We start from the raw sequence: 14,464 nt of genomic DNA on the forward strand, positions 1-14,464 counted from the left end.
AAACCTGAAGCGTGCTAAGTCGGAGAGTTGAAGCGAAATAAAGTAGAGAATTGAATGAGGATTATAAGAGCAGATTTGTTAACCAAAAAATTGTTTCAAAATGAATGTCACCTTCAGTTTCCATTGCAATAATAACATTTTATTTTCAATTGTACTCTTCAATTAATACTATATACACTACTTCCAAATTATTATTTTTTCTTTAATAAAAAAAGAATCAATAGTTGATTATGATAATTTGGTATGATAACATCTCTCTTTCTTTTAATAAATGCAATTTGGTGGGATTCTTGAATTGACGGGCTAGTTTTGAAGAATAGTTTCAGCCACCTTTTTGATCTTGCTACTAATAAAACGACAACGGTGGCCGAAATGTATTCTTTTGGGTGGGGGTTGAGGGTGAAGCTTGGCAGTGGAGGCGTCGTTTGTTGGCTTGGGAGGAAGAGAAAGTGCGGGAATGTTGTGATATTTTATCTAATATTGTTTTGCAGCCTACTCACTATGACAGGTGGATTTGGCACTTGCATGCCTCCCACAGTTATAAAGTCACAAGTGCTTATAATCGTCTGTTGACATTCACCAGTAACAACTTGGCGGTTACACACATACTGAAATTTGGAACAAGGAAGTGCCTCTGAAAATCAGCCTCTTCGCTTGGCGCTTGTTACGTAATAGATTACCATCAACGGACAATTTAATCAAAAGACACATTTTTACATCCAAATGCGCAGTTATGCGTGGGCGGATGCAACATGATAGAAGATGCAAAACACTTATTCCTCTCTTGTCATTTTTTTGGCAAGCTTTGGTATGATATTTCTCACTGGCTTGGTTACCACTTAGTGTTTCCTGAAAACGTGTCAGATCATTTATATCAATTTAGCACCTTTAGCGGCTTCTCTAACAACAAACGCTCAACTCTGAATCTTATTTGGCTATATTGTGTGTGGGTGATCTAGCTTGAAAGGAACGCTCGAATATTTCACCAAAAAGAAGCTTCTTTTAATCAATTATTAGATAAAGTTAAGCTTCAATCATACTGGTGGCTGAAAGCGAACCACAATAGTTTTGTTTTCTCCTACTATTCATGGTGGTTGAACCATTTACCTTGCTTAGGAATATTTATGTAACAGGGTAGTTTTTTGTTCATGTTTTGGCCGTTTTGGCATTCTTGTAATTGACTCTTTCAGCTGGGGTTTTAGCATTCCCTGTGCTGAAATCTCCAGGCTTTCAGTAATTTAGTCCAATTTAGTTTCTTAAAAAAAAAAAAACATGATGTGACAAAATATTTCCATGATAACAATGATATGTGTATAATTACTCATTTCCAGTGACGAGAATGTCATGGGATGCAAAATATTTTCATGATAACAATCATGTGTATAATTTTTTTTTATAACAAAAATCATGTGTATAATTACCCATTTGCCCTTATATCTATGTTAAAAACAAGACATGGATTGTGAAAAATGAATTAAACCGCACCAAACCATAACATAAGAGAAATATTATTTAAACTTATGTCACCCAACCCGATACTCATAGAAACTCAATGAAAACTTTTATGGAATGACATGTTTTTTTTCTTTTGATAAGTTTCTTTACTTTTTATTTTAAAAATGTATTTATGTGTTTTAGTTTGACACTACTTGCATTTTTGCGGATCTATTTATGTTAGATATATCTTAAGTCATAGAAACTCAATAAGAATTTTTAGAGAATGTTAAAATCTTAGTCTTTTACATTTCTTCTCGGGATTACTTTTTTGTTTATGTTTTAAATTCGGTCTATGTTGATGACAACATTGTTGGATGAAAATGAAGTTGTAATGTTCGACGAAATTTGAAACATTACATAAAATAAGTTGTTTTTTTTTTTTTTTACTTTTTAACTTAATTTTGATGTTTGTAACAAAAAATTGTATCGTGTCATAAAAAACCACAACAACCGAACAAATTCAAACCGCATAGATTTAGTTTAGTTTAGTTTGGTTTGATTTTTATTTTAAAAGACAGCCGAACCAAACCATATTTTTTATTTTAAAATCGAACTAAAACCCACACCACAAACACCCTAGATAAAATCTTATTGGAAATTAACCTTGTCAACAAAGTGATATTCTCTAAATAAAGAATGGAGTATCCTTTTTCTAGATCGATTGAAAATTTATATTGTCCTATAAAATCGTTTGTCGTCAAATTCAATACCTATTTATTTGTAATCATTTAAATCAGCTCTATCATTCTTTCAAATGCTTCACTCCAAGAACCAATGTAGTCAGGAGGAAGCAAGATTATCATAAAATTTTACTTTCCATCCCTTAATTTTGTGAATCATTACTTGCAATTAAAAAGAACAGATACATTAATAAACAGAGAAAAATGAACCACAATTTACCTAAAAGAAACTATATGCAATACCATTATGAAAGATCATATATTAGTACCACTCAATGAAACAAAACTCCATTATCTCTTTACCATTCTTTACATCTCAAATAATGAGTTTTGAACATCATTGGCTTAATTCATTTTAAAACAAATTAAACTACATATTCATCATCCATAATCATAGCAATATTTATTCTCAATTCACATCTAACTTACCTTCAAATATTTATGAATTTCTTCATCACAACGCCTATGAAGGTTAACTTTTAATCCATGCTTCATGTAAAGTGTCAAAGATAGCTTAGGAACAATAGGGTGATTCTCAACAACCTTAACATGGTAACCAAATATGATGCTAGCTGCAACATATTTCATTTGATAGTATGCAAAATCTTTGCCTAAACACAACCTTGGTCCTCCATTAAAAGCAGTAAATTTGTAGGCAAATACGCTCATGAAATGACCATCTTTAGTTAACCATCTTTCTGGCTTGAACTCCAAGCAATCTTTTCCTCATATATTTTCCATTCTTCCCATGGAATAAATTGCATATATCACTTTTGTCCCTTTCTTTAATTTTATTCCATTTGGGAATATGTCATCTTCCACCACCTAAAGAAAAATCATAATGCATTTTGAAGTTCAATCAACAATTAGTGAATTCAATTATTCTTTCTATATTTGATCATATTAAGTGTTCTTTTTATAATATTGACTTGTATTGTCTCAAATTATTTATCATTTTAGAATACTTAAAGAGAGAATGAATTTCTCTTTTCCAATCTATTTCTTTTCTGAAAAATGCTAATGAGTGCTATGTGACACTCTTTAAAAACCTTAAATAGTAAATTTTTATAATGTTGGTACATTCAGTAACTATTGTGACTCTCCGCGCCTCACACGTTTAAGAATGCAAAAATACAAATATATCTAAAATTACCTCCTTACGATCCACAGGCACAGAAGGGTACAATCTAAGAGCTTCTGAAAGAGCAGCATGCAAATAATCCATCTTCTTAATCTCCTGTGACCTAAATCTCAAACAATCATCAAACTCATCCTTCTTGATATCCACCACCCTGCAAATTTCTTCTAATATTTTCTCCTCAACTTCATGATTCTGATCAACCAACCAGAAAAACCAGCTCAAAGCAACTGAAGAAGTGTCTCTCCCAGCTAATATAAAATTTACACAAATATCCCTCAAAAACTTATCTGAATAAGACTTTCCATTCTCATCCTTAAGCCTCATAAACACAGTTAACAAATCCGATTTTTCCTTATCGTCTTCATTTTGCAAAGAAAGTTCTTTCTTTCTTGCCCTTATAACATTCTCAGCAAATTCATCAACTTTTTGTATGGATTTCTTAAGCTTTCTTTCCATACCTAAGTTAAGAAACCTCATAGCTTTCCATACACAAATCGGCACGACAAATCGAAACAAAATAGCTTCTGTTGCATCCTCAAAAGCTCCTGCAAAGGGAATTTCAGGCAAATGAGGTTGTAAGCAACCAGGATCAACACCAAAAGCTATCATACAAACATTATCAAAAGTTAGTCTCAGCAAAATATCTTGAAGATCTATGGCAACATTTTTCTTCAATGATAATTCTAAGACTGGTATGAGCCTATTGTTCACAAGCTCAAAAATTGACTCATTTGTTAACTTTCTAAAATTTGTCGAATGAAACTCGATACTAGCTATTTTCCTTTGTTTCTGCCATGTTTCATTGTCAGCAGTGAAAATACCGTCTCCGAGTAATTCAGAAACTATGTCTCTGAAATAGTTTCCTTTAGGATAAACAGTGAACTTTGTTTTGAGAACATGTTCTAAATTTCGAGGTTCAGTTATAACATAGTTGAGGCTAGTGAACCATGCCCCTCTGAATCTAGATGTTCCATTGTGATGCTTAAGAATGTCAGTGATCCATTCATACAAGTTTATTTTGAGTCCTTTGATTAAATAAGGCAGCATTCCAAAAATAGGCCAATTGGTTAGGCCATGACCATGATGTTTTTTCGATCTTAAAGAACGAATGAATATGAAAACAATGGCTGCAATAATAATCTCAGTGATTTGAATATTTTTCAAGACCAAGATGATGTGAGAAAACAAGATTTCTGTGGCTGCAGCCATGTTTGAAGTGTTAGTTTTGGTCATGGTATGTGGTAATGCATGAACATTATAAATTTTTGTGTGTGATATAATGTTATGTTATTTTTTGTTTTCTTGTGGTGATTAAAATTTTACCTTTTGGTTTGAATTTTGTAGCTGAAATTGACATGACTATGTGCCTTGTATGGTTTTAGTTTTGTTTTTTTGGGGACTTTGAGAATGTTTTGATTCTTGGTACAATATTGGTTTCAGTTTGAAATAGGAAATATAAACGTGATGACATAATTTGTAGCTAGCAACAAATACAATTTTTGGCATGATGATGGATAGGAGAGGAGGATGTGAGGTGGGGTGAGGCTGGACTATCTAAGTAGCAACAAATTTGTACAATTTTTGATATGATGATGAATAGTTATAGGAGAGGACGATGTGAGGTGGGTGAGGTTGGACAAACATAAGTGGAAGAGTGGAGAGATTCGAATTCCGATCATGACATTCAGCCTAACGTATTCAACCTTTTTTGTCAGTTGAGTTAAAATTTGGAAACTTAATGTTTTTTTCTTTCTTTCTATCAACTATTTATTACTCTCAACATTAAATTGACTTATAATTAATATAGGACTGTAAAAAAAATTAAATAGTTGTTGATAACCAATTTATATATATAAGCATCATTTTACTCATCGTTGATTTTTAATAATTAAAATTATTGTGTGTATGTCGACCAATAGGGTTGGGTCCAGCGGAACGAGTCTAACTCCAACAATACGATGAACCCATGTATAAATCTTGGTTGAGAAAGATTTTTGCATTTAGTGTATAACACATTTTGAATAAGATTTTAAAAAATGAATGTAAGAACAACTATTGACTATCTTATAAATTGAGACCTAGTTTGCTACAATATTTTTTAAACTTGGTATATTTTTTGAAAAATTCACCATAAAAATTTAATCTACAATTTCTTAACTATCAGATTAAAATCAGACAAACATTCAAGCACATTTAACATAATATCAATGATTGTAATGTGAGAATTGAACTCTGGTCCACTCTACACGCGATGATGAATAATGACTATTTTAAAAACCTACCTACCATTTTTTATATGCATTTTAAACCTTTCAAATTATTCTCTATGCTACCCTAATGAATTGAAAATAATGGCATATGAAAAGAATGAAAATACTAAATTAATCTACCACAATCTGAAAAGTGCCTTTTTTGTCATCTGCAAGTAAGATGACAGCTTACTTTGAATTTTCAGATGTCGCCAAAAGGGAAGATACTGCAGGAACTTTGATAATTAGTTCTGATTCATGTTTTCTCAAGTTATAAAGGATTTGTGCTCTTTTGGTACTCATCACTCATGGAGACGCATTGTTTCTACTACGATTCTTTGGCTTCTTTTGAGTCTTTTCAACGGCATGCTTGATGTTGTTTGCAACTCGTGTTTTCGGTTTAGATGTTGCACCTAGCGAGCTAACAGTTCTTCTAGCACTTTTTTCCTCATGCCAATTATTATTCTGTTTTCAGTTTCAATTTCAAAAGTTAAAATCAATCAGATAAAATAAAATAAGCAATCTGAAGATAAAGCAATGCATTATACTTGGGTTGCAAGTAAACAAATGCCACTATTTTAATCAAGTTCAGGGGATTCTAAATTGTAAATCGATTTCATAGTTTACATTTTCACATACCTTGAGTTCTTTGATGCCTTGATTTATGTTACAAGAGAATAAATCTGTTAAAGATAACGCGTTCATGTATTCTTTTTCCTTTTGAAAACTTTTGGCGGCATCTTCAAGTTCCTCTTAAATACAGTATGTTCTCTCCCACATAAACAATTTTGGGGCACAATGTCTGAATATAACCATAATAAGCAAGTTTATCCATCAATAACACAAGCAACTTAAATGACAACTTTTGAAATAGTCAAATAGAATAATGAGGTCTTACTATGGAAAAGGCAAATTGGATCGGAATAGCATTTCTTGCACAACAAGAAAGCTACATGACAATCTCTAGAGCAGAGGCTGCATGTCACAGAAGCTAATGATGTATTTGAATAACTTGACAGCTTTCTCGAACTTTTCAACCAAGATGGCGATGTCTTATAAAATTGAATAAGATGCAAGAAAGACAGTATGATAGGTCGATAAGATGCTGTGTCTTCAGGTTTGATTTTGTAACCTCTATCTTTCGAGGAGTTGTAGATAAGCAATGCTTAACGTTTGCTAGCTGCAGCCCCGAGTGGAAACCAATCACCAATAGCAAAGTTTACAGCTTCTCCACAGTTAAAACCTAAACTCAACAAGAAAATGATTCCATAATTAGTTACTATCTTTAGATTAGTTACTATCTTGCACATCATGTAAGATTCATAAGTATTTAAAATAGCAGGAAGTGAAATTCCGCCAGGTATTACTATGGGAAAGACTTTAATGAGAACAATAAATAGATGTCTCAATATGCAGTAACTATTAGAACTTCAGGCCTGTTATAAAAATAAACAGGCTACAGAGAACACGTGAGATTTGATTATGGAGTTCGGCCTATTGTTCCTACGCCGCTGCATAGTGGCGGAAGTACCTTTCTATTATTCAAGCTTAGGGTTTATTGATTACTTGTGTAAATACTACGGTCTAGTTGACAAGATTAACCTTGAATCCTACATACCTTTCTATTATTCAATCGACCTGCCTACTTATTCATAAAATATACGCAATTTCCATCAGAAACATAATAACACCAACACATGCAGAAGGAGAGAGATAGAGACAGAGAGAGTACCATGACTAAATCCGGCATGATATGAATTTGGAAAGGTGATGACAAACTCTCCTGGCTTTTGCACCACCACCTTGTAAACCGGCACATTATGTTCTAACAAGACATCAGGAGAGAACATGGTTGTTTTTTGTGCAAGAAATTGGAATGCACCATTTTCTCCATGTTCTATTAAGATTTTGTTGCAATACACATGATCCAAGACAGTCTTTTCAAATTGAGAGGCTGCAGAACTAGGCACACCAATGTTAAACAATATTTAAAGCAATGTTAAGAATAAAGATAAGATACCTGTACAAATAGTGATCTTCTACATGCCATGCAAACATACCAAATAACATCCCAATGTAGAGCATCCCTAAAATTTTAAATAAAATAAAAATAATAATAATAATGATAATGAACAACTTTTTATTCAGATTAGGTTACAAAAATTGATTCCTTACTGGAATTTTTCTGTCAAGTAAACGTACGTAATAGAGACTGTGGCAGCCGCGACAAATTCTAAAATCAAATGAAAAGTGTTAATCAAACAATAGTGCCACAAGTAAAGATTAATAGACTGAATGTGTTATGTACCAAGGACAGTAAATCTCACCACAAGTCAACTCCATTGTATAAGCCAAGCTATAACCAACAAGGATTTGTAGTTTAGTACTACAAAATTTTGACATCAACCAATAAATCATTTTTTTTTTTTTTTCAAACGGCAAAATATTATTAACCGACAAGCCCGTGCAAGAAGCACTAATAAGCTCGGGTGGATAAAAAAAACAAACAAGGGAAAATCGGTTGCAATACAAACTTTGGCTCGAACAAAAACCCCTTAAAAAACCATCTCTAAACAAAAAGCTCCAAACCAAAAGAGTAATGACGCCGACATATACATATGACAACCACATGCATACCTCCGCGTCAATACCAATTACACCTGAACCTACTAAATAGCAGCTACTACTATTGCAAAGAAGCCACCAAGAACCTCCCACACCAACAAAAGCACCCACTAAGAGGCTGTCCAACTAACAGAAACAGAACCGCACTACTCAGTGAGGCTAGCAGAGCTTGAAGAAACCAATGAAAAGCCAATAAAAAGGCTGCTAACCACCCGAACAGCAGCTGCACAACAGAAAACCAGCAGCACCTCACCAACAGAACACCCACCGCCTTAGGCTCATCCCCTCAACAAACAGTCACGCGGACTCCACAACCATTCGTAAAATAAGCACGGCTGAAAATTGAGTCTTCCCAACGCGCACTTCCAAGACAGCAGCTTAATATCAAAAAATAAGAACTTCTTGAACTAATAACGGATCAACCAGTTCAACTAAACTAAGGTCCAAAAAGAAATCAAACCAATTGAAGAACCTTATAATTTCTAGTTCGATCCGGTTTTCAAAAATACCTATTCATTAGTGTGCTCATCGGGTCCTCACTGACATCATCTTCCAATCCAAATGTTGATGATGTGTATGTATTTTCTTTGGAAAATATGTTCTATTTGTAGGATTTGTTTGAGACCTTTGTGGATTCCATCTAATAGCTTGTGAAAAAGGGTTTGCTCTTTCTTCACTCATCTTTTCATTTTCACCAACTGCATGAAATTCACTTTTGTCATCATTATTATCATTCAAGCTCTTGAATGACCTTAATTTATCAAGCATGCTGCTTTCTCTATTTGTATTCTCCTTCACTTTTTCCTTGGAAACTAAATTTGTTGCACTCTCTAGTGTTATCATATCATCCTTTAGATTTTGACTTAATTGTGACTCTTCCTTCCATGCATAATGTTTTTTGATTTCTTTTCCTTCCAATTTTTCATTAAGATCAATAATATAGTTTCTTTTTGGAATTACTACATCCTTTTGCTTATGATTTGAGTATTTACTTATCTCAAAAGATGCTAATTCCAAAGCTTGTAGAACAGCAGCAGCAGCATATTTGTTCCTTCTTCTTTCCTCATTCACATCAAATAGATTCTTATCCTCAATTACATTTTGATCATGATCATGATCATGTTGATTGTTTTCTTCAACACTGCTACATTTTTTAGTTTCTAATTCAATTAAATTTTGAGTAGGATCATGTCGGTTATCTTCTTCATGCTTAGCATCATCAACACTACTACCATTTTTGGTTTCTACTTCATGTTGTCTTTGGTCAAAATTCAATTTGTCCTGCAATAATACATATAAATTAGAACATACTCCATAGTGGAATTAAATTTTAAAAAATGGTAGGTAGGTTTTGGAAAATAGCTTATACATAAACACTTATGTCTATTTACTTATGCTATAAGCGTTTTATTACCTTATTTGTCAATGTAGGGTCCTTCTCAAAAGGCAAAGTAACTCCAATATCCGTAGCAATTTTCATCAGAGCATTCATTTTGATTTCCATTGTGGGGTGTTTTGATGAAAGCTTTTGTATCATCTAGATAATTAAATCAAAGAAAAAAATTATTAGAATATATATTTTGATGGTTAATTGAAGTATACTCTTGAAATAAATAAGGCCTCATAAAATCTATACCTTAGAGTTCACTTCATTATTTTTATGCAATTCAATAGCATGATCTGCAAATTCTCTCCCAAATTTTGAAGTCAAAATCTCTTGTATCTTATGCAACTCTGGAAATTCTCCACATCTTGAGGATGCAAAGATAAGGCTACATGTTGCTTCCTTGAGCTCAAAGGGACACTCCCTATTAGTAAATTAATTAAGATGGTCAAATAATGCATGTAATTAGAAAAATTCATCAAATTTGGTCTCGTCTGAAAATGTAATTCTAAAGAAATTATGTTATCTAAATATGCATTTACATTTTATAAGACATGTGTGCTCTTTTTGGAAACATGTGAAAAAGCAACTGAACATAATTATGAAAGCAAGAGATAAAAAAACTAACTTGTTATTTTCAAGAACTTGAGCTCTTTCTTTTAGGACATTACAATAAACTTCTATCATATCAAATGCATCCAACATGTTTTGCTCTACAATCCAATGTTCAACCTGTTGATAAATAAACAATATATATAAATTCAAATGCTTATTAATTATTATTAAATAATAGTGAAAGATGTAAAACAAAAATAAAAATAGTTTTGGTGCTTACACGAACAAGAGCTTGGTCATGGTAATCAAGTTTCAAGAGTTGAGAAACATCAAAATAAGCATAAGAATCTCTAGCTTTACGATGATTCTTCAAGATAGCAATCCTAGAAATTGCAAGTGATGTTAAATTTTTCAATTTGGAAGTGAAACTTTTTCCAATAAGACCCATAATTTTCTCACTTCAAAAATATTTGAAATTTGCTAGAAACTTTGATTTGATGATGAGAACAACGAATGAGAGTTTATATTCAAAGACTTATAAGAAAACAAATATATATATAGCTTCAATGTAAGAATTAGTTGTGTTCAAATTTTACTTGATTTCATGAACATGTCAAGGTTTGTATATATATGCTTCTTATTAACAAATGTAGCCCTTCTTGGTACATTAAATATGACTATGATATGAGATTCATTCTATGTTTTGAATTGACCTAACCTATGTTTGTTGTAGTTCTTTCCTACATGCTTCCTTTTTGAATGATAAAGTTAAGAAAAAATATATAATTTATTGTGCCAACTTTCATATTTTATTGGCATAAGTGGAGACTAATACTATGTTTATGATAAAGTCAAGTGGGATTTGACCACTTTTCCTAAGACTGGTTTCAAAGGTCAAAAATGTTATATAGTTGTTATAGTTGTTGTTTTGTTACATGGATAATTTTATCTTGTCGTATTTGGTTGAACAGGTTGTACAATAAAAAGTAGGGTTGGTTAGCCATCACACGTATTTACCAAAGGTTGAAAAATTGACCACAAGTGGCTGCTGTCTAACTATGTTTAACTAAGGAATGATTATGAAAGAAGTCATGTGCTCATGTGCAAACTGTTAGCAAGAAATATTTTTATAGCTGCCACATTGGAGATAAGCCTAGTTTCCACTTAAGCAATAGTTGATACCTATGAAACACGGACACTCTTTGGATTAGGTGTGTCTTGATGTTAGATATGTATCATCTCCGACACCAACACTTATATGTCGATGTGTCAGTGTCCGTATCCGTGCTTCATATATTCATAAATATTGCTATTTTTTTATTTTCAAATGTGTTAAAAAAAAATGGAATATACATGAACCTGTGAAGCCTGGATACGAGATACGATACGGATACGATACTGCACCGATACGTTGATACGGGAAAATTTCAAAAATCAAGATACGATACGGCTGAGATACGTTAATAAATAAATTATATAATTAAATGTATAATATAATTATAACCTTTTTTTTTAATATGCAAATATATTAACAAACACAAGAAACTAACTTATAGCACATTAACATAAATATAAATAATATTGACAATTAAGAGAGTGGTGATTAGTCAATTACATACGCAAAATATACCAAAAAGAGCACCATCAGTGTTATACATCAATGCTATATTATATCCAAAAGGAACATTGTTAGTGTTATACTATATCGATCCAAAAAAGAAGCACTATATCCAAAGTGGAAGGCGATCATTTTGGAAGAAAAAGTTGAAACCCTAATTTTTTAGAAAGGGGAAGATGAAATTGTTTATGTGGTATGGTGTGGGTCGTAACACAAGTATCCGTGCGTATTGAGACGTATCGGAAAATTATTTTCTTAAAAAATAAAATTTAATATTTGGATACTCTCCCGATACGTATCGGAAAGTATCAGGCAGGTATCGATGCAGGATACGCAGGGGATACGATACGTCATCCATTTTGAAGTATCGGGGCTTCAGAGACATCAACTAATATTGCTTAATGGAAGCTAGACTTATCGTTATGTGGCAGCTATAAAAATATTCCTTGTAACTGTTTGCACATAAGCACATCACTTCTTTCATAATTCATTCCCTAGTTAAACACAGCTGCAATGCAGCCACTTATGGTCAATTTTTCAACTTTTGGTAAATACGTGTGATGGCTGACCAAACCTACTTTTTATCCATACAACCTGTTCAACCAAATACGACAAGATAAAATTATCCATGTAACAAACAAAAACTATAACAACTATATAACAATTAACCTTTGAAACTAGTCTTAATAAAAGTGGTCAAATCCCACTTGACTTTATCGTAAACATAGTATTAATTTTCGAAGGAGATTATATCTAAAAGAGACTATGATCTTAAAAAAATTATTTATTGAAGGGATTATGCTTTTAAAATCATCGAAGGGAATGTGCATGCTCTTAAGACCATTTTTAATTTCTGAAAGGACATTATATCTAGAAGACAATTCTTAATTCCGAAGGGACATTATATCTAGAAAAAGTCTATGGTCTTAAGAACACTATTAATTCGGACAAAAAAAGGAGATAAAGGGAAGAAAGACTTGTCAACACAAATCGAAAAGGGAGAGAGAAGAAAAGGATTCGAAGTTTCAGAATACTTTTCGGTGTGCAGAATGAATTATGTCAGCTCTTTATTTATAGAGAAAATTCACAATTAATATGTGAGAAACTTTGGAAACAAGTAATTCACGTATTAGATCTAGTACAAAAATATCTCGCATTGAGTACCAAAATATATAGATCTAGTACAAAAATATTTCATATTGAGTACCAAAAGATATTATATTGAGTGCAAAAATATATTATATTGAGTACCAAAATATATTAGATTGCATACCAAAATATTTTAGATTGTGCATGAAAATATTTCAGATTGCGTTCCAAAATATTTTAGTAAAACTTGACAACTAAGAAAGCACTTTCTAATCATGTTTAAATTAATGATTTAATTTAACATTTTCAAATAATATATATATATATATATATATATATTCTCTAGTGCTTACTTCGTTCACATAATTACGTACCCTCTTAGAGCTACACCCCCATTATATAAATAATACAGAGGCAAACCCCCCGTTATATAAATAATACAAGTGTGTGTGATCTATCCAATGTAGGACTTTCACTTTTTTCAATTCACACCACACTAGTTCTAGACAATGTGAGACATTGTGTTTAGTCTTTTAACTCTCAATTTCCACACATGTTTCAAGAATCCCCGACTTGAGTTTAAAAAATGATTTCAAGAATAATTTCAAAGACGTTTCTATAAGGTTGCTGATAAACAAAGGTGTTTACAACAACTTGAACCTTTGCATAGCGAGTAAAATTCCAATTAACAAGACTTTCTCATGGAATTGAACTCAATCTCAAACATTGAACTGCACACAACCTTTATTGGGTGTATTCTAAAAGTTTGTGCGTTTATGGTCATGCACTTTTATCCTAATTTGACAAACGCTCTAGGTATTCTGCCTCAAAGTTTCACAGGAATCGACCTCATTTCCACATTCATATATGTGATTTTGTCAAGAGTATTCAGTAGCTATGTACTCCGCTCCATATAGAGTATAGATCTCATTAAGAGATTTTATCATCTCAACCTTGTGTTGCTTTAGGAATCATGCTTATATAGTGTTATCATAGCATGTTCTATCATTCATGACTTGTTATATTATCCATTGAACCTATTTCTTATGACCTCCAGTCATTTAGATCATGTTATCAATCGTGATCTATAGGTATTAATTATCACCTCTTATCATTGTAGTAATGATTCTAATGTTTTAATAGCTGCAATATTATCACAATGAATTAACACAGCTGGCAACGATTTTTTCTTCAATGGGATCTCAACTTGCAAGCATCTTATCAACTTGTTTCTTCACTAATTTTCTCCGGTGATCTCATCTCAGATTCATTCAATAGTGAACTGAGTCAATATTGTCTATTTCTTATTTTTCCAAGTAATAACTCCTCTAGTGATACAATTTGTAGTCACTGGTCGCTTATGAACCATTTGAAATGATGTTCAATTTTATATCATTGTATCATTCAAGTACAATAAAATATTTCTCAGAATGTAGTCCTAGAGTCTTATTCTTTTTAAGACATCTCATGACTCTTTCAATAGATTGACAATGCTTCTCACACTGTCTACTGATAAACTTGCACAAGAGTCCCACAACACTGACAATGTAGGTTTAGTACATCCAGTGACATAATAACTATATAACAATTTTGACCTTTGAAACTAGTCTTAAGAAAAGTGGTGAA

At 32.3% G+C, this 14,464-nt stretch overlaps 1 protein-coding gene, 1 long non-coding RNA gene and 1 pseudogene across 2 annotated transcripts; all 3 read right to left on the bottom strand.

Annotated features, from left to right (window-relative positions):
- Positions 1-2,484: 2,484 nt before the first annotated feature.
- LOC25499816 (cytochrome P450 86B1-like) lies at positions 2,485-4,527 on the bottom strand (annotated as a pseudogene).
- Positions 4,528-5,677: 1,150 nt separating this feature from the next.
- On the bottom strand, positions 5,678-6,805 carry LOC120577198 (uncharacterized). Its single transcript, XR_005643273.1, has 3 exons — positions 6,466-6,805; positions 6,207-6,369; positions 5,678-6,032 (listed from the first exon to the last, which is right to left on the bottom strand). It is a non-coding gene; the product is annotated as an uncharacterized lncRNA (long non-coding RNA).
- Positions 6,806-7,834: 1,029 nt separating this feature from the next.
- On the bottom strand, positions 7,835-10,729 carry LOC25499818 (uncharacterized). Its single transcript, XM_013592364.3, has 5 exons — positions 10,412-10,729; positions 10,205-10,308; positions 9,829-10,000; positions 9,607-9,729; positions 7,835-9,473 (listed from the first exon to the last, which is right to left on the bottom strand). Exons 1-5 carry the CDS (start codon positions 10,577-10,579, stop codon positions 8,718-8,720), a joined length of 1,323 nt encoding a protein of 440 aa, XP_013447818.1. The 5' UTR covers positions 10,580-10,729; the 3' UTR covers positions 7,835-8,717.
- Between the last annotated feature and the right edge of the window lie 3,735 nt (positions 10,730-14,464).

The sequence above is a fragment of the Medicago truncatula genome, chromosome 7, assembly GCF_003473485.1.
Source record: "Medicago truncatula cultivar Jemalong A17 chromosome 7, MtrunA17r5.0-ANR, whole genome shotgun sequence".
NCBI classification, from domain to species: Eukaryota; Viridiplantae; Streptophyta; class Magnoliopsida; order Fabales; family Fabaceae; genus Medicago; species Medicago truncatula.